Genomic DNA, 21,925 nt, shown 5'->3' on the forward strand with positions numbered 1-21,925 from the left:
CAAGGTCCCCCTGCTCAAGAAAGCACATGTAAAGGCCTGTCTGAAGTTTGCTAATGAACATCTGAATGATTCAGAGGTGAATGCGTGGAGGTGAGAGGAGACCAAAATTGAGCTCTTTGGCATCAACTCAACTCGCTGTTTTTAGGAGAGGAGGAATGCTGACTATGACCCCAAGAACACCATCCCCCTGTCAAACATGGAGGTTTAAACATTATGCTTTGGGGGTGTTTTTCTGCTAAGGGGACAGGGCAACTTTACCGCATCAAAAGGGATGATGGACGGGGCCATGTACCATCAAATCTTGGGCGAGTACCGGGCAATGCCCCTCAGCCAGGGCATTGAAAATGGGTCATGGATGGGTATTCCAGCATGACAATGACCCAAAACACACGGGTGCTTAGTAGAGAAGAAGCAGCAGCACATTAAAAAAGGTCCTGGAGTGGCCTAGCCAGTCTCCAGACCTTAATCCCATAGAAAATACGTGAAGGCAACTGAAGGTTCAACTTACCAAATGTCAGCCTCGAAACCTTAATGACTTGGAGAGGCTCTGCAAAGAGGAGCGGGACAAAATCCCTCCTGGGATGTGTGCAAGCCTGGTGGCTAACTGCAAGAAACATCTGACCTCCGATTGCCAACCAGGGTTTTGTGAAGGGGTCAAATACTTATTTCACTCATTAAAATGCAAATCAATTTAGAACTTTTTTGAAATGCATTTTTCTGTATTTGTTGTTATTCTGGTAAAATAAACCTACCATTAAAATTAGACTAATCATTTGTCAGTGGGCAAATGTACAAAATCACCAGAGGATCGAATACTTTTTTCCCCTCACTGTATGTTTTGAGCTACCAGAGTCTGCTCTCAGAGAATTGCGGGCAGATTGCTTCCTATATAGCTTTGATACCACCCTAGTCTCTTCACCCACCAAGATAACATTTAGATACTCTATTGACTTGAAATCCATGAGACCCGTGAACTGTAGATTGAGGTTATTGTTGTTAAGATATGAGAGCCATTCACTTATGCTGCCCACCTCCTTAGTACAGACAAAAAGCAGGTCGAAAGAACTCAATTGCTGAACTAGCCCCAAAAATGTGGGTCCTCTCCCACCACCCCATGTAAAGGTTAGCTAGGAAAGGTAAGAACTTAGCTCCCATGGAAGCCCTGCACTTCTGGAGGTAGTGGTTCCCATCGAAAATTTAAAAAATTGTGGATTAACAAGTATTCTAAACTCTGCAACATGAATTCCTTGTGGACAAGCAAGTAGCTGCTCGAATGCCTCAAAAATTAGGATACCGCCTGGAGTCCTAGAGAATGGGGGATGGATGAGTACAAACTCATAACATCACAGGTAATCCACATGTACTCTGGAATCCATCTAAATTCCTATAGATCAACCAGCAACTGTTTTGAATCCCTAAGAAAACCTGGTAAACTAGGAGACAAGGGGTTGTAATTGACGGTCCACTCACTGACCTAGGCGTTCATTGAGACCCAATTCTTGAAACAATGAGTCTTCCCGATAAAGAATTACCCTCCTTGTGAACTTTTGGTAAATGATGAAAGATGGGCATAATGGGCGCTTCCAGAATGAACCTCTCTGTCCTCTGAAGTGAAAACGCCTGCTGCCATCACTCTGTTCAATAGTATATACAAATCCTTTTTGAATGTGGGTGTAGGATCACCTCTAAGTTTCAAATGGGTCTTATCAGAAAGCTGGCATATGGCTTCCTTCCTATACACTTCAGAGCCCAAAACTACAATGGAGGCCCCCAATCCGCATTCCTAATAACAATATTGCTATCTTTACTCAGATTTTCTGGAGCCTCATTTTCAATTAGTGTAAGGTTATTGGCTATAGGGCTACTGGAGCATCTGTGGGCTAGGCGAGTCAAATGCTTCTCCACTAGCCTCAAAGAGATCCATATCTTTCCCCCGGGAGCTGGTTGGGTAAAAGTCAGATCTCACTCTAAATGGTATAACTGTATGATCACCCGACAACTCCACTGGGTAAGGGTCAGATTCATGGAGGGAGTCTATTCCACATTTTCACAGCTCTAACTGTGAAGAAACCTTTCTGTATTTGGAGATAAAATCTCTTTTCCGCTAGATGTAAAGAGTGCCCCCTTGTCCTCTAATGTCCTCAACACCAAGTTCACTATTTGGACCCCTTATGTATGTGAACATGTTGATCATATCCCCACCTCATCTCCTCTTCTCAAGAGAGAATAAATTCAGTTCCTCTAATCTTTCCTCGTAGATGAGCTCCCCCATGCCTCTTATCAGTTTGGTTGCCCTTCTCTGCACTTTCTCCAGTTCCCCGATATCCTTTCGAGTACTGGTGCCCAGAACTGAACTGCATATTCCAGATGAGGTCCTACTAATGATTTGTACAGGGGAAAAAATGATCTCTCTCACTCTGGAGTCTATACCTCTCAACACAAGAAAGGATTTTGCTTGCTTTGAAAATCGCAGCTTGGCATGGCACGTTATTAAGCTTATGCTCTACCAAAACCCCCAGATCCTTCTCCACTATGGATTCCCCCAGTTGTACTCCCCCTAGTATGTATGATGCATGCCTATTATTAGCCCCCAAGTGCGTAACATTCATCAACATTAAACCTCATTTGCCACATAGTTGCCCAATTAAACAGTGCATTGAGATCAGCTTGTAAGTTGTTGTTGTAAGACGGTCCTGTAAGGATGTTATTCCACTGCACAAATACATTTTTACCAACATGCTATACTTGCTTACTGCTTTATGTAATGTATTGCAGAGAGGAACCACAAATCTCTTCTGGGGTACCTGTTGGTGCTCTCAGCTCTTCTCAGTGTGCCCCCATGGTGGTGCACCTACAGGCTCACTCTCAGGTCAGGTTGTGTGAATCTACTGGAAACACACAGCACAGTTCAGTCCCTCCCTCGCTACTTCCATAATTTGACAGCAGCGGGAGTCAATAGCTCCCGCTGCTGTCCCTGAGCCTGTAAAAGGGGAAAGAAAGTAAGAAGCAGCACTGCTGCAGACAGGCACAGTGCTGGATCAATACAGGACTCGGGTAAGTATTTAGTCGGTGGGGGAACAACTATTGGAATTTTTTGTAACATTTAAAATGGAATTAAACTCCACTTTTGTACTTGTACCTACAGGTAAGACTATAATAAGGCTCACAATATGTAGCCGGTGACATTGCGGAACCAGTCATATACACAGCCAAAGCCCGCAAGGAAGACCGGTGAAGATGGCGGTGCTGGGGAGCCATGACAATGCTGCACTGGAGAGCTCCGCGTACAGAGAAGTCTGTTATAATGTGCTAGTATGCAGTGCATACTAGTACATTATGACAAACCTGCAGGGGGCCCACAGTTTTCTTATTTTTTAGTGGTTTACTACCACTTTAATGCACACAACTCATTAAAAAGGAAAAAAAACTTCTAGCTTTAGAACAAAAAAAAAACAAAAAAAAAAAAAACACACTGCAAGACAAAAGGCATACCATACTAGCTCATTATGTATTACTTACCTGAGATCGAAGCCCCCGCATCAGTCCTCGTTCACCACTCCGGCCGGCAACATGGATCCTGGAATTACTTCCAGGTATCGCGGGCTCCGGCGCTGTGATTGGCCGGAGCCGTGCTGTCACTCTTGCGAATGCGCGCGGGAGCCGCCGGTAACGGCACAGTCTAACTGAAGCAATAGCACGTACGTGCCGTTGCTTCACTGCGTATGTGCCGATGACGTTGGCACATGCAAATACAGGGGATATCTCCTAAACCGTTCAGGAGATATCCAGGGTAGCTACAGGTAAGCCTTATTATAGGCTTACCTGTAGCAAAAAGTGTTGTAAGGGATACAACCACTTTAAGTGTTAGGGGCGAGAGTTAGCTAAAGGTTGAGTTCAGGTTTAAGTCACTAGGTTAAGTTGAAGTTAAGAGTTTAGTTTATAAGTTGAATAAATATTAAGGAGAAACCATAAGGGAGTCACTGTATTTTAATGTTTTTAAAATGGTTTCATCTGATTTTTCCTCTACGAAGATCTTTTCTTACGAATAAAAATGTAACACATTACCGAGGATTCCCTGTGCAGAGACAATACATCAGCTTGTGCATGAGCAGCTAAGTGTACATTCTAATAAAGATTGAGAACAGGCAGGCAAGTTTGTTTTATTGCAGAAGAGAAATAGCATGCATAGCATCTTTTGAAATAAACGGTCTACCTGCTCGCAATTTTTTATTTTTACACTTTAATTCTGCTTTTATGCCAATGACAGGCTGCATCATATGTCACCTTACAAAGACCAGTGACTGTAATCATTTTCAAAACGTATTAAGCAAACAGTATTAAAAAATAAAAAAAACTATGTTCTTGAACTTTTGCTCACCGACATCCAATTTGATCTTTTGTTATTTTTTAATTAGCCAGTAGGGATGAATAAGGTACATGAAATGTATGAAAGGATATTTTCTTATTAAACAAAGCAAGTCTTTTCCCAGCCCATTGAAAGCATAATATTGCTGCAAAAAGGAAATTGGATATTGGATAACACTAGAAATGTCTTATTAATATTGGTGCTAGGCAAGGTTCCAAAATCAGCTGCATTGCAGTAAGCCATAAATTTTACCCTTAACAACAATCCAAAAATTTATACGATGTGCATAAGGTGCGCCAAATCACCCAGTGCAATTTTGATCAGTCTATAATTAGAGATTTTTATAATTTGCCGATCCAGAGTAAATATTTCTCACTATAAAAATATAAAACCCCACAGGTTATTTCATGTTAATGAGAATCTAGGAGGACTTTTTTTTTAATTTTCTGAAGAAATATGTTAACAGCCCAATGTATTAATCTGATTCATAAGTGATTTGTACACTTTAAAATTCATAATGATTAGAATATTAATATTAGTAATATTTTAAGTAAACAAATCACTCAGATGTTACAGTAAAATACACCTGAAATTCATTTTAATGGGATTTTAACAATCTTACATGTTTGCTGTATGATTTTTTTCATGATTAAATTTCAAGCAGACAATGCCAGATGCTTTTAGCAGTGTGGCTCAGTTGGATTCAACACATCATTTTTGGCTGACAATCTGGTGCCTCAAATATATCAGCACCAATATTTTACATTTTGATATATTGCAGAATTGATTTCTTTTGGCACATTAAATTGAAGGCACATTCAGCGCTAGAATAGGAGAGATAATCTAATTTTCATCTTGACAGTATCAACCACATGGATACTGTAAGTTATGCCTACATTCAGCGCCAATGCTTTTTGCCCCTAATAAGGAAAGCTTAGAGCTTAAAGTGTGTCTGAACCAAAACCAAATATGTAATATACTGCAGCATGCCAATCCTTAAAAAAGGTGGCTACATTGGGTTTTTTGTTATGGCTTTTTTCGTTATTTTCACCTGGTAATCCCACAGAGTGGCTACACTAATTTAACTGTATATAAACACAGTTGTTCATGAAAAACAAAAAAAAAAACAAAACAAAACATTTAAGAGCCAAGATTGCTATCACATGACCATACAGTTCTCTCCTCCTCCCCTCCAGACTGACATCAGCAGAGGAAACTCAGGCCAGCCCGCTGTATCTCTCAGAGGAAGAACAGAGAAAGCTGGCCAGTCATGTGATCACAATCTTAGCAGTGAAATTAGGTATTTACCGCATTAATTTTTATAAATCACACACAGAGGGGGATACTACAATAGAAGGCAGGGCTGATGGTGTATACAGGTTAGAGTGGCTGAACAACCACTTCAACTCTTACAGTGTAGGGGACAAGGGCAGCTTTTCTCATTTTCATGAAGTTGAGTTAATCATGGAGTGCGACAGGCAGTGCTGCCTGTCACACTCAGCAAAACAAGTCAAGTTTGCAAATGGCAAAGCAAAGGCTCATGGTCGTGGCAGGTGTAAAACCACTCAAGCAGCAAGGTATTTAGGTGGACAGTAGGGGGACGGTGCAACTGAGGATCAACCCCCTGTGTTTAACACCCTTGTCAACCAGGCCTAAGTGTCTTCTAGTACCTACATCAGACTGAACGACTTAATCACCTGAGACATTTCCCACCCATGCAAAAAAGGTCAGAGATTGGTGGCAGACAACAAAGTAAAACAAAATCGAAGAAAAAAAAAAAAAAAAAATCGGTTGCATTAACCATTTTTATTTTATTTTTTTTGCCTTCTTGACTTGAAGCTGGCAATTACTATCTGTTCTTTGTTGATTAGACTTCTGGCACTTGTAATTTAAGACTGCAGTCCTTTGGGAATAACAGGCAAAATTCCCTCAACATAAGTTCCCAAAATGAAAAGGCAGACACTCTCTCAGCCTGATGTTCATTATAATTTAAATATGCTCTAATAGACGGAAATGTACACTGCAGAAAATTACGGCTATCATTTAAACAAATCAGTCTCTCTGCAAAACGCGTGGAATTTCAATTACATTTGCAAATCCACAACAGAAAGATGGAAATTTGTTAAATCCTAAAGATTGGACATAATTAAGCGTGCAATAATGTAATGATATTACACAGTTCAATCAGGATTCAGTATCCCTCAGTCGCCGATTAACATTTCCAAAAAGACATTTATTTAAAGAAAGAAACCCCCGGATGAATTCCATGCTGTATAGTGACATTCACTTTGTACAGCATTATCATCATAAAAGGAAACTCAATGGCCGACATTCAAATTGGAAAACATCAAATCATTAGACTAAAACAAATCACTATCCACTTCTCCACCTAGGCAGGGTGTTCTGCAAGATCACTGGCCCATAGTTTGGATCCAGTGCTGGGATCTCTATCCTCCTCCCCCAGTCAGCCAAGCTGAAATTTCTCACTTCTATCATTTCTTTTTAAATGTGCACATTCGACAATAAAACATGCATCACTAGCCACTTCTCCATCCAGACAGGTATCATGCGAGCTACCTAGGTTCTGGTACAAGTTCAATGAAAGGGCCTTCTCCCCTAGCCATACAGGCCCAATACCCCCTATTTCCTGGTCTAATTTAATGTAAAAGTTTAAAAAGAAAAAAAAAATATCACACACACCACAAATATAATTTCTCCACTTCGTTGCTGCTGCAAAAAAGCTTAAACCACAGAGAAGCCCATATACTAGGCTCATAATAAAACAACCTCCTACCTTGGTAGAGACAATAAAACTGATGCATTAGACAGGGCCTCACTTACAGTATTGGCAAGTTCCAGGTAGCTTCCTCCAACATTGCTGCCGAGACAGGAGCTTTGAGAAAGAAGCCTTTGTAAAGCTGCTTGTGTTGTTGCTTTACCTCCAAATTCCAAAAACTTCTGCATGATGGTATGATTCTGCGGGTCAGGGCTCTGGAGGTCTCGTGCTCCAGAATCATACTCCCAACTCTCTCTAGCTCCTGATAGAGCTCCTGCATTATAAGGAATAGAAACAAAATTAGTAATGTTGGTCATTATGTGTAAGCTACGGTTTTTAAGAAGGAATGTGTGTTTTTTTTGTCCATTCAGGCGTTTGTCGGAACACTAGGTAAATTATCGGTCCTTCCAGGTATATAGGAGCATATGACTTACTCATGATGCAAGGCTTGGACCTAAACAACTAAACACCAAGCCCCAACACTGTCACATTAGAAGGATTAAGTTAACCCTGTGTAAGCCCCGAAAGGGATAGGACTTAGCAGTATGGTGGAGCAAGAGCGGCAAAGGATTGCATGAAGGTAAATATCAGTGGGACGATTCCTCTTCAAAGAGAACCTTTCACTTTGCCCATCCAGTCTCCTTAAAGTAAAGGCTACTTTGCTAAAATAAAGTTTCTATGCACAGCAATTTGTGATTTAAATGAGAATACATCTTTGAAACAAGCAGGAGCCAACTGCTAAAGTCTGATAACAAATCTGCACAAGCGGGTAAGGCTGTCCTAGGCCAGTTCATCCTTCTGCACTGCTCACCTCGCAGAAGCGTAGGGCAATGAAGTAACAGAGTACTATTGTTTTACTTCCCTTTTCTGTAATGCTGTGTACTTTCACTATTGTGGGACTACAGCCCTTAAGTTTGCCATAGCTTACAATACAATTTTCTACCCGTGGTTGAAGAAAATTGTTCGATTCCCCCATTAAATAGTTTGTCTTCAATTTGTTTTTAATAAAAATAAACATATACTTACCTGCTCTGTGCAATCATTTTGCACAGAGCAGCCCCAAACTTCTGTGGTGCCCCGCCTGTGCTACTGACCCCTCCTCTTTATCGGGTGTCCCCACAAAAGCCACTTTCAATCGAGGCACCCGTGTGGGCTCACTTCTCAGTCTTGCTGCTGCTGCGTCCGACGCCCCGCCCCCCGCGTCACAGCATTTGATAGCAGCAGGAGCCATTGGCTCCTGCTGCAGTCTATTAACCTATACAATGAGGAGAGTGACAGTGGCTGGAGCACATCCCTGGATCAGATCAGGCTCAGGAAAGGAAAAGGGGGGGGGGAATCTGGGGGTCAGCTGCAGCACAGAAGATTTTTCACCTTAATGCATAGAATGTATTAAGATGAAAAACCTTGAGACTTTACAACCACTTTAACACAGTCCGTGTTGATGGGAGAATCCCTCCTGCAGAGGTACTGTGTTTTCCCGGTGGGTGGGCACTGGAGCTGTCCTTGCTGGGGACACAGCGATTACGGCTAGCGGCTATAGCCACTGGCAATAACTGCATCTTAAAAATCTAACATGCTTGTTGTACTAAAGCAGATTGACGGATCGACTTGGGTACAATCAGCCAGCCCTACATGGTGTGAATCTTGGTCGGTCCCTGCTGCACTGGCCTAGATTCAAACCATCATTGACCTGCTTTAGGCAACATGTTGCAAAAAAGGTGAATTTGTTCCTGTACACAAAGATATTTAGGAAAGACTTGGTGTCGTTTGGATTCATGACTTCCAGACTGTTTATACACCATGAGGACTCTATTGAAACAACTGGAGCTCCAAGATAAAATAAGTGATCAGTAAAATCTGTTAGTGTCACTACATTGGTGCATACAGGGAAGGAAGGAAGGACGGAAGGACAACTTTAACTGGCGCTAGCCATACAAGGTTTGGATTTACAAAAAAAAAAAAAAGTCAGATGGCCGCATCCTTTCAGCTGAAGTCGCTGTTTGGGTATTCCCACCTGCAAAGTGCAAAGTAAAGCTGTCTTTAAAAGTGTCATTAAACCCAATACAACAGATTTGTATAAACCATTAGGAAAGGTAATGCTACATTCTCTAGGTCTCAAAACAATGTTGTTATATGCTCAATACTGTGGTCACAAGAAGTTTGGGTACTTGCCCTGCACTGTAATGCAAGAGGGGTGGAGTGGCAAAAGAAGGAAAGCGCTGTCCCAGTAGAGGCAGATTTTGTGCTGATTGACGACCTTTGTCATACTCCTGAGCCAACATAAGTAAAAGCGGGAGGGAGTAAAAGGAGATGTCAGGGCACCTGCTGGAACTACCCCACAGGATGACAAAGTCACGTGGGCCAATTTCTAGACAAGAAACAAGAGCACTGCTTCTGAACAGGGATCTTCCAGGGCATGCACACCTAAGATTAACTGCCATTCTGTTGCCACGCTGAATAGGCAGTACAGCGAAATGGCAGGATCAACCAGGTACATATTAATCACAAAATGCATAATTGAAAAAGTTGTGCAGACCTGTAGAGGTAGCATTTTTACATGTACAGTGAGGGAAAGAGGTATTCGATTCCCTGCTGATTTTGTTTGTTTGCCCACTGACACAGAAATGATCAGTCTATCATTTTAATGGAAGGTTTATGTTAACAGAGACAAACAAAAATATCCAGAAAAATGCTTTTCCAATAATGTTATAAATTGATTTGCATTTTAATGAGTGAAAGTAGTATTTGATCCCCTAACAAATCAGCAAGATTTCTGGCTCCCAGGTGTCTTCTATACAGGTAATGAGCTGAGATTAGGCGCACTCTTAAAAGGGAGTGCGCCTGATCTCAGTTTGTTACCTGTATAAAAGAAACCTGTCCACAGAAGCAATCAGATTCCAAACTCTTCACCATGGCCAAGACCAAAGAGCTGTCCAAGGATGTCAGGGACAAGATCGTAGACCTACACAAGGCTGGAATGGGCTACAAAACCATCGCCAAGCAGCTTGGTGAGAGGGAGACAACAGTTGGTGCAATTATTCACAAATGGAAGAAAGACAAAATAACTGTCAATCTCCCTTGGTCTGGCAAGATCTCACCTTGTGGAGTTTCAATGATCATGAGGACAGTGAGAAATCAGCTCAGAACTACACAGGAGAATCTTGTCAATCTCAAGGCAGCTGGGACGATAGTCACCAAGAAAACAATTGGTAAAACACTACGCCGTGAAGGATTAAAATCCTGCAGCGCCCGCAAGGCCCCCTGCTCAAGAAAGCACATGTACAGGCCCACCTGAAGTTTGCTAATGAACATCTGAATGATTCAGAGGAGAGCTGGGTGAAAGTGTTGTGGTCAGATGAGAGCAGAATCAAGCTCTTTGGCATCAACTCAACTCACCGTGTTTGGGAGGAAGAGGAGGAGGAATGCTGCCTATGATCCCAAGAAAACTTCCCCCACCATCAAACATGGAGATGGAAACAATATGCTTTGGGGTTTTTTTCTGCTAAGGGAACAGAACAATGTCAACGTATCAAAAAACAAAAAGGGGAGGACAATTGGCAGGGCCACGTACCGTCAAATCTTGGGTAAAAACCTCCTTTCCTCAGCCAGGGCATTGAAACTGGCTTATGGATGGGTATTCCAGCACGACAATGACCCAAAACACACGGCCAAGGCAACAAAGTGGCTCAAGAAGCACATTAAGGTCACGGAGTGGCCTAGCCAGTCTTGAGACCTTAATCCCATAGAAAATATGTGGAGTGAGCTAAAGGTTTCAAGTTACCAAACGTCAGCCTCTAAACCTTAATGACTTTGAGAGGATCTGCAAAGAGGAGTGGGACAAAATCCCCCCGAGATGTGTGCAAACCTGGTGGCCAACTACAATAACTTATGACCTCTGTGATTGCCAACAAGGGTTTTGCCACCAAGTATTAAGTCATGGTTTGTGAAGGGGTCAAGTTATTTCACTCATTAAAATGAAAATCAATTTATAAAACTTTATTGAAATGCGTTCTTCTGGATATTTTTGTCATTCGGTCTCTCACTGTTAAAATAAACCTACAAGTAACGTTATAAACTGATCGTTTCTCTGCCAGTGGGCAAACATACTAAATCAGCAGGGGATCAAATACTTTCTTCCTCACTGTAATGACAAAATAAATGTGGGGTTTAATGACACTTTAAGACCAATCAGTCTTTGTAATAAAGTACTTTTTTTCTGAAGTGCTTATTTTTAGTGCCTATCAGCAATATTTTCACTGACAGGGGAATTATTTACTGATATTTAAAATGGCTTATTTTGTTAAAACATTGACAGAAAAAAAAAAAGTGGGAAAGTCTTTTTTATGAATAAAGCGTCTTAAAGATTTTAAAATGCAACTGCAGCAGCACCACAATCCAAATACTAGTAGCATTTCATATTTGCACAAAAGCATAGGACCCACCTAAGCTGTGATCACTCCCAGTTGGCCAGGAGGTGATTCGATCACGCAGTTTTTTGTTTTTGCAGGAGTCGTCAGACAAATCCACCTCCTCCTTTCGGATTTCACGCACAAGCTGCATACGACATTTGCTGAAATCCTGAAAAGATATCTTCCCATTTTCGTCAGCCCCAAGCTGATGCATGATTTCAACCACCGAATCCTCCATGTTCAGCTGGCGGCAAACCATTAATAAATCATTCCTGGAAAACAGATTAAACAGGGCTTTGTCACGGTGCCAAAAAACTGTTGACCCCATTCAGTGCATGCTTTCAAACAAGAGCTCACATTGACTGTATACATCCTAGAGGCCTGCAGTTTTATCTATCAATCTCACAGGTAAACATGACAGTAGCAAATGCTGCACGACTTATCTAGTAAACAGAGCACTGACTTGAGATATGTTTCAAACCCTAGATTTGATACACAGTAGCCTCCAACAATTTTTTTCAAATGTTGGCATTATTGAACGTTCAACTCCAGTCCAGCTGAAGCGCATAACTAGACAATGACTGATATTTTTTAAAACTTAAAAAAGTGACACTAAAATGTCCATAGTCTCCAAAAATAATCCATAAGCATCCACCACTGAGTTTTTTTTTTGTTTTTTTAAAGCCTCAAGGTTTTTTTTTTTACCTTTACCACCTATGCATGAAAGTTTTTTTTTTTGTTTAAACCACTTGTGTACAGGGGCCCCCTCAGCCCCCCCACGAACCTTCACCTGAACCCCCCCCATGATCCAGCGATTTCCACAACAGCCTCAGCTCTCCAGGGACTCTCCCTCCTCTTTGGCTTTAACGGGTGCGGAAGCCATTGGCTCTCGCTGTTGTCAATCACAGCCAGCAAGCCAATGTGAAGAGAGGGGCTGCGGCCAAGTTGCAGCTCAGTGTCGGAATGGACACACAGAGCAGCGGCTCTGCTTAGGTGCCCCCACAGCAAGCTATTTGCTCTCGGTGCACTCAGCAGAAGGGAGGGGCCAGGAGCACCAGCAAGGGACCCAAGAAGAGGACTGGGACTGCTCTGTGCAAAACCACTGCATAAAGCAGGCAAGTATGACATGTTTGTTATTTTTTTTTAAAAGAAAAAAAACTTGACTTTATCATCACTTGAACTCTTGAACCTCTTCCCTTGTGTAGGTCTACATTCTTGTCCCTGACATCCTTGGACAGATCTTTGGTCTTGGCCATGGTGGAGAGATTGGAGTCGGATTGATTGCTTCTGTGGACAGGTGTCTTTTATACAGGTAACAAGCTGAGATTATGAGCACTCCCTTTGAGAGCGCTCCTAATCTCAGCTTGTTACCTCTATAGAAGACATCTGGGAGCCAGAAATCTTACCGATTGATAGGGGATCAAAAACCTATTTCACTCATTAAAATGCAAATCAATGTACAACTTTTTTGAAATTCATTTTTCTGGATATTTTTGTTGTTATTCTGTCTCTCACTGTTAAAAAAAACTACCTTTTATTTCTGAATGTTTCTCACTTACTATGGACAACAAAATGAACAACAAAAAATATGCATATGAAAACACAATTGTTTATACAATTCAAAAGAGCGTAAATGTATGCAAAAACATGCATCGAGTGTGAACAGAGCCTACAATTAAACTAGGCTGCACACTTCCCATCCGTTCACACCTCATCATCATAAGTGCTCTTTGTTTTAGCCTCCTACAAGACCCACAGGCAAGAAGAAAGAAGATAAAGTGCAGAGACAAATGTATACTGAGCAGGAAAGCGTGCATGCAACATAAAAAAAGGAGCCATTTTTACCATGTGTGACAAAATAAAACCTTTTTATCTTTATAGCCTCACTCAAGAACATGTAGTAGAATGAGCAAAACATGCCTCCACCACATTGTAACGGTGCATTAACACTTTGGTGCTGATTAACTCACAGCAACTTAATGAAGGTATTTAAGACGGATTCACCGCTGGGAACCTCACTAGGCTACTAAATCCTCAGGATTTAATAGATGTAATGATGCAAACATTACAAATTCCACAACACAAAGGCAGTGGCACATGGAATGCTGATTTTGAGCCCGCCAAAGGATTAATAGTTGTGAAGGCAGATGAAGGTGCTGACTATAGGCGATAAACCATACACTTTCCAACTTCAGAACTTGAGAAGGAGGGATTCTTTGATGCAGAGAAGATATGCGATGCACAAGGCGAAATGTAACCATGGCTACACTGTACTGAATATTGGGTTTGACTTACATGGACATGGTTGAATCTACTTGCAATATACACTTTCCACAAATGCTGTAGTCCTTGAACACACAAAATCCTGTCATTCCTGTGCTATGAGTGAGAATCTCAGACATACATAAACCTCAGGATAAGGTTTTCTGTCAAATTTGCCTTTCCATACATAGACTATAGGCTTGTAATCAACACTTTGAGTGTCCCTTTAGTTTTGGATTGAGTGGAGAGGGATTAGATCATCTGACAAGTTTTTACTGCTATCTGTGCCCTCCCTAAGGGTGCCGTTTACAGTTATCTACAAAAGTGAAAGCAAAATTAACTCCCAAATTTTGGGTTGAAACATGAAAACCAAGAGGAAAAATCTTTTAAATGAGGATACTAGTTCTAATGACAACCAGGGATTCACTCACTGGAGGATTTCCTCTTCCAGTTTTGGCTATGGGACAGGAAATGAAAGGAAATCCTCCCAATGGGTCACAGATGGCAAAAAAAAAAAACTGACAGGGTTAAGAGCGCTGCAAGAAATTTCCAGCTCAACTCACCAAACAGTCTGCTTACCAACCAAATTAACCTGTCTAATAGTATGCATTAAAAAACAGGGGTTTAGTTAGCACACATTTGCAAACACATGCATAAGCTGCACAGCCACTTCACGGCACCCCAGTATTATCTGCAGTCCTAATTCTTGTAAATTTATGAGAGTCTCCACAGTGGAAGCACATGCATTCTAATAGATAGAGGGGAGGTGAGCTTGGAGGTAGCCCATCCTGCATGTGTTGGCAAATGTGTGCCAACCTGTTTTTAAAACACATACCGTTAGACAGGTTAATTTGGTTGGTAAGCAGACTGGTTAAGCTGGGATTTTTCTCTGGTTTTGTTTTGCATGCGTTGCCCTTCCATGTGCTCCTTGCTGTGAAGGCAAGTTATAGATGGGAGTGGTGGCAATTTGTTTGTTACTGAGGGTTATAAACCGCCCCCCCCCTTAGTCTACCTAAAACGGAAAAAAAAAAAATTGCCTTTAGTTACACTTTAACTACTTAACCACTTCAGCCCCCGGAAGGATTTACCCCCTTCCTGACCAGAGCACTTTTTACAATTCGGCACTGCATCGCTTTAACTGCTAATTGCGCGGTCATGCAATGCTGTACCCAAACAAAATTTGCGTCCTTTTGTTCCCACAAATAGAGCTTTCTTTTGATGCTATTTGATCACCTCTGCGGTTTTTATTTTTTGCGCTATAAATGGAAAAAGACCGAAAATTTTGAAAAAAAAAAAACAATATTTTCTACTTTTTGTTATAAAAAAATACAATAAACTCAATTTTAGTCATACATTTAGTCCAAAATGTATTCAGCCACATGTCTTTGGTAAAAAAATGTCAATAAGCGTATATTTATTGGTTTGCGCAAAAGTTAAAGCATCTACAAACTAGGGTACATTTTCTGGAATTTACACAGCTTTTAGTTTATGACTGCCTATCATTTCTTGAGGTGCTAAAATGGCAGGGCAGTACAAAATCCCCCCAAATGACCCCATTTTGATAAGTAGACACCCCAAGGAAATTGCTTAGAGGCATGTTGAGCCCATTGAATACTCATTTTTTTGTCCCAAGTGATTGAATAATGACGGAAAAAAAAAAAAAAAATTACAAAAAGTTGTCACTAAATGATATATTGCTCACACAGGCCATGGGCATATGTTGAATTGCACCCAAAATACATTTAGCTGATTCTCCAGAGTATGGGGATACCACATGTGTGGGACTTTTTGGGAGCATTAGCCGCGTGCGGGGCCCCGAAAACCAATCACCGCCTTCAAGATTTCTAAGGGCGTAAATTTTTGATTTCACTCCTCACTACCTATCACAGTTTTGAAGGCCATAAAATGCCAGGACAGTTCAAACACCCCTCCAAATGACCCCATTTTGGAAAGTAGACACCCCAAGCTATTTGCTGAGAGGCATGTCGAGTCCATGGAATATTTTATATTTTGCCACAAGTTGCGGGAAAATGACAAACTGTTTTTTTTTTTTGTTTTTTTTGTTTTTTTAGCACTGCCTTCAGGATTTCTAAGGGCGTAAATTTTTGATTTCAGTCCTCACTAACTATCAGTTTCCAAGGCCATAAAATGCCAAGATGGCACAACCCCCCCCCCCCCCAAATGGCCCCATTTTGGAAAGTGGACACCCCAAGCTATTTGCTGAGAGGCATGGTGAGTATTTTGCAGCTCTCATTTGTTTTTGAAAATGAAGAAAGACAAGAAAAATGTATTTTTTTTTTATTTTTTCAATTTTCAAAACTTTGTGACAAAAAGCGAGGTCTGCAAAATACTCACAATACCTCTCAGCAAATAGCTTGGGGTGTCTACTTTCCAAAATGGGGTCATTTGGGGGGGTTTGTGCCATCTGGGCATTCCATGGCCTCCGAAACTGTGATAGGCAGTGAGGAGTGAAATCAAAAATTTACACCCTTAGAAACCCTGAAGGCGGTGCTTGGTTTTTGGGGTCCCGTATGCGGCTAGGCTCCCAAAAAGTCTCACACATGTGGTATCCCCGTACTCAGGAGAAGCAACAGAATGTATTTTGGGGTGTAATTTCACATATTCCCATGGCATGTTTGCGCAATATATCATTTAGTGACAACTTTGTGCAAAAAAAAAAAAAAGTGGCTTTTTCCTGTAACTTGTGTCACAATATTAAATATTCCATGGACGCGACATACCTCTCAGCAAATAGCTTGGGGTATCTACTTTCCAAAATGGGGTTATTTTTGGGGGGGGGTTAAACTGACCTGGCATTTTATGCACAACATTTAGAAGCTTATGTCACACATCACCCACTCTTCTAATCACTTGAAGACAAAGCCCTGACACTTTTTGTTTACATGAAAAAAAAAATATTTTTTGCAAGAAAATTACTTTAAACCCCCAAATAGTGCAATTGCTGTTTACATTTGACGCCAGACCAATGCTTGCGTTCGCCTTTGCGCAAGAGCAGAGGGGGACAGGGGTGTTTTTTTTTTCTTTATTATTTTTTTTTTTGCTTTTTTATCTTACTTTTAAACTGTTCCTTTATTATTATGTCAGGGAATGTAAATATCCCCTATGATAGCAATAGAGTGACAGGTAATCTTTTTTGAAAAAAATGGGGTCTATTAGACCCTAGATCTCTCCTCTGCCCTCAAAGCATCTGACCACACCAAGATCAGTGCGATAAAATGCTTTCCCAATTACCCAATGGTGCTGTTTACATCCGGCGAAATCTAAGTCATGAAATGCTCGTAGCTTCCGGTTTCTTAGGCCATAGAGCTGATTGGAGCCATTCTGGTCTCTGATCAGCTCTAGGGTCAGCTGGCGGAATCACCGGCTGCATTCTCAGGTTCCCTGTTGGGACAGGAGAGCCAGAGAAAATCATGGAAGATGGTGGGGGGGGACATTCCCTCCCACTGCTTGTAAAAGCAGTCTAGAAGCTAATTAGCCGCTAGGATTGCTTTTACATGAAAGCCGACTGCTGGATGAAAAGAATGATACCAAGATGATACCTAAACCTGCAGGTATCATTCTGGTATAACCACTCAAATTCCAGCAACATACCAGTACGTTGCCGTTCCTTGTTGGGCATATATTGTAATCTTTTTTTTTCATACAGCCTGTGGGCTGAACGAAAAAAAGATTGATCGGTGGGTATGCCCACCATTAGAATACCTCCCTTCATCCATCCACTTCTAATGATGGGCATACATGCACCATTTATATATGCCGAAGCATGGGGACATCTGCCCCAAAAGTTAAGAGGAAATCGCTCCTCCGCCCCTGCTGCCCCCATGCTTCGGCATATATCACCTCCGCTGGAGTCATGGCTTTATATATCGTGGGAGCAAACGCTGTTGCTGTCAAGATAAATAAATCCGCGCTGCAGCTGAATGGCGTACCTGAAAACAAAAAAATGGTTAACAATAAAAAACACAGTAAACAGTAAAGTATAAAAAATTGATGAAAAGCAAACATGATAAAACATAACAACAATAAAAACATTGCAGAATAGAATACAGTAAAAAAGAGCAGAACAATAGAGAGAGAATAGAGAGAGAGAGAACAATAAAACGACAACTATTTTGGTTTTGTTTTTTTTACACTTTTTTTTTTGTAACTAACTTTTATAAATTGTAACCAGTTCCAGGTTCGGATCTCTCAAAATGCGATGGCATCTTGGGAGACCCTGTGAAAGTGTGCCTAGTCTGTGCAATGCTGTACCCTACGCTAAAACATTCGTTGGGTAGTGGTACTCGGGAGGACATAAAGAAAATGCCTCTCATGCAGCCGACTGCATTTGGTTGGGGATGTGAATGGGGGAAGTACGGGTGCTGCAGAAGTGGTGGGTTCCCAATTAAGATTGGCGAATTCAGCAGGAAGGGCATTATGGGCACGACGGGCCTGTGTTTGTCTTTTTGGTGGCAGCGGGACACTACTTGTGCTTGCCACCTCACCAGCTTGAACTGCACTTATGGGACTCGCCACGTCACCAAGTGTTACTGCAGTGCTGGTTTGACTACGACCGGGGTGTACTAGGCCGCTGGTGCTTGCCAGTTCACCAAAACGCTACCAAAAAAACTGTTAGCGATCGCAGCCCGAATGCTGCAGTTATGCGTTTAGTGTTTTGTAAGTGACAGTGATCGATCGATACTGCACTTGGGTGGGCTGGACGGAGGGGCAAAATGCAGGTGCTAGCAGGTATCTGGGCTGATCCCGCTAAAACTGCGTTTTTGGGAACCCTAAACTGCTGGGGACGCTAGTATAAATCTGATCGGATCAGATATTGATCCGTTCAGATACTAAGGGAGGTGTATGGTGCGTGCGTGGGTGGGTGTTAGCAGTACTGGCGCTAACCTGACGCTGCCTGGGGCGACGCAGACCCTATCTGACCCCAAAACCAAAGTTATATCAGCGCCGGGCGATCAGGGGGCTAAACCTTTATTAGGTAACGGCAGGTGCCCTGACACTTTAAAAAATAAACTAACCTGCGTCACCCGTAACAGTTATACGGTGATCACTGGTGAAAGGGTTAACTAGGGGGCAATCAAGGGGTTAAAACCTTTATTAGGTAGTATATGGGGGTCTCTGATGCTATAAAACGCTGACGGCGAACCTATATATTTACCTCCCTAACTAGCGTCACCAGTGACACAAATACAGCGATCAGAAAAACGATCGCTTAGTGAAACTGGCAACGGGGGGTGATCAAGGTGTTAAAACTTTATTAGGGGGGGTACCCTAGACCTAAGAGGGGGCTAACCCTAACTGCCCTACCACACTAACTGTCACAAACTGACACCAATGCAGTAATCAGAAAAAAAAACAAAAAAACTGCTTGGTGTCACTGAGACGGGTGGGGGGGGGGGTGTAGAGTGTGCCTGGTGTGTTTTACTGTGTGTGTGTGTTGTGCACTCACTCAGATGTCTTCTCTCCTCGGCGCCGGAACGGAAAATACCGAGCCGAGGACTGATGACATCACTTCCTCTGCCGCTGTTTACTATACAGCAGCAGAGGAAGAATCTCACTCGTGGGGAGCGATCGCGAGGGGGTGGCCACAAATGAGTGGTCTCCCCCTCAGTCTGTATCGCTCCCCTAACGAAGCCGACCGCCTCGGGCACTGGGGGGGGGGGGGCGCGATGCACCCCCCTCCCGCGGGAGGCAGATCACGTACCAGGTATGTGATTTTGCCTGCCCGTGCCATTCCGCCGCAGTATATCTGCGTTAGGCGGTCGGCAAGTGTTTAACAACCGTGCCATAGCCGAATGATGGCTACATCGTGGCTCAATAACTCTGGGAGGGCGTACATTGACATCCTCACAGAATCGGGCGCGCACCCGGGACAATCCATGACCTCAGGACCCGGCGCCACTACAGTGCCTCACAAAAGTGTAATAGGTAATAGTGTAATAGGTAGTCAAATTAGATTTGACATTTATGACCCTAGAACGCCTGATGGTGCTCCCTACATGTTGGGCCTCTCTATGTGACCAGGCTGTGTAAACGTCTCCCACATGTGGTATCGCTGTACTCAGGAGTAGGAGAATCTATTTTGGGGTGTAATTTTTGGTATGTACATGCTATGTGTTAGAAATATTGTATAAATGGACAACTTTGTGTAGAAAAAAAAATTGGATTTTAAAAACAGCTTACCTGTAAAATCCTTATCTTTGAAGTACATCACGGGACACAGAACCATAGTAGTTACTATGTGGGTTATATGCCACCTTCAGGTGATGGACACTGGCACATCCTATGACAGGAAGTCCACTCCCTATATAACCCCTCCCACTACTGAGAGTATCTCAGTTTTTTAGCAAAGCAATACACGCGTATACCAAAGAAGGGAGGGACCTCTGTGTCCAGTGATATACTTAAGAGAAGGATTTTACAGGTAAGCTGTTTTAAAAATCCTATTTTCTTATCGTACATCACGGGACACAGAGCCATAGTAGTTACTATGTGGGATGTCCTATAGCAATGCCAACTGAAGGGAGGGAGACAAAATAAAAAGTAGGGCAATAAGACTAGAGGACTAATACTGCAGCCTGCAGTACACTGCGCCCAAAGGCGATATCCTCATGACCTTTTACATCTATTTGGATAGAATCTAGTAAACGTATAGACTGAAGACCAAGTTGCAGCCTTGCAGATTTGAGCCATGGAGGCTTGGTGATGCACTGCCCAGGAAGCACTAACAGCCTTAGGAGGAGTGTGTTTTCATTTGAGAGGGTGGAATCCACCTCTTTAACCATGAGCTTGAACGATTACTTGTCAAATCTATTTAGAATAGTAGATTTCTATGCTGCCTGTCCTCCTTTAGGACCTTCAGGCAACAAGAATAAAAACATCCGTTTTCCGAATCTGAGCAATCGCCTTTAAGTAGACATTAACTGCTCTCACCACATCAAAAAATGTAGTGATTTTTCTTCCAAACAGGGTTCTGAAAAAAGGACGGTAGAACAATATCCTGGTTTAGATAAAAACCTGATACTACCTTTGGTAAAAAGTTAGGATGAGGACACAATACTACCTCATCCTTGAGAGCAACAAAAATATGGCTCTTTACAAAAAAGAGCAGCCAATACTAATACCCTTCTTTCAGCAGATATGGTTACCAGAAAAAAATAGTTTCCTTGTCAAAAAAGAACCAAGGGAATATGTCGTATCGGCCCAAAAAGGATGTTTTGTAATGCCGACAAAACTAAATTCAAGTCCCAAGGGTTCAGGGGTTACTTAACCAGAGATTAAGCCAAGTTACCCCCTGAATAAAAGTTATGGACCAAAGAATGCGAAGCAAGTGGTCATTGAAATAATACTGATAAGGCCGAGACCTGTCCTTCGAAAGCACACAAGGCTAGCTTTATTTCTCACCCCATCTGCAGAAAGAAAAAAAAAAAAATCAAGGACTCTACCTAGACTTATTTCCTGGAGTGCAGCTCCTGGTTTCACATCAGGAGATATATGCTTCCCAGACTCCATAATATATAACCATGGAGGCTGGCTCTGCATAAACCAAGGTAGAAAACTACCTAAGCTGACAGCCCACGCTTCTTCAGAGTGTGGGTCTTAATAGCCAAACCGTTAAATTTACCGTTTGTAAAGTAGGATGGAACTTTGGACCTTGCGAGAGAAGGTCTGCCAGTGAAGGTAGGGTTCATGGGTTCCCTACTGCCATCTCTACGATCTCTGCATACCAAGATATCCTGGACCCCGCTGGGGGTCACAAGAATCAACGACTTCCCTTCCTACTTGATCCTGTGAAGAAGTTGTGGATGCAGGCAGAATAGTGAAAACAGATTCCACGGGAATAGCAAGGCATCCGTTCCGCATGCTAGCAGATCTTTTGTCCTTGACACAAAGTTGTCAATCTTTTTTGTTGATCCTGGACACAAACAGATCTATGTCTGGGATCCCCCATCCTTGACATATTGACAGGATGATATTGGGGTGAAGGAACCATTCTCCCAGGAAAAACTGCTAGCAACTGAAGTAGTCCGCCTGCCAATTTTCTATTCCTAAAATGAAAACTGCCGATAAGCAAAGTACATTGTTTTCTGCCCA

General features: G+C 42.2%; 1 protein-coding gene across 1 annotated transcript in view; it reads right to left on the reverse strand.

The window, feature by feature from the left end:
• MCC (MCC regulator of WNT signaling pathway) overlaps positions 1–21,925 on the reverse strand; it is a 530,407-nt gene that overhangs the window by 396,497 nt on the left and 111,985 nt on the right. The window contains exons 2-3 of the mRNA XM_073624625.1: positions 11,585–11,823; positions 7,208–7,416 (exon numbers count right to left, since the gene is read on the reverse strand). Of these exons, the coding sequence (XP_073480726.1) occupies positions 7,208–7,416; positions 11,585–11,823 (448 nt within the window). The remainder of the gene's footprint in view (positions 1–7,207; positions 7,417–11,584; positions 11,824–21,925) is intronic.

This window comes from Aquarana catesbeiana, linkage group LG01 (genome assembly GCF_042186555.1).
Source record: "Aquarana catesbeiana isolate 2022-GZ linkage group LG01, ASM4218655v1, whole genome shotgun sequence".
Lineage (NCBI taxonomy): Eukaryota > Metazoa > Chordata > Amphibia > Anura > Ranidae > Aquarana > Aquarana catesbeiana.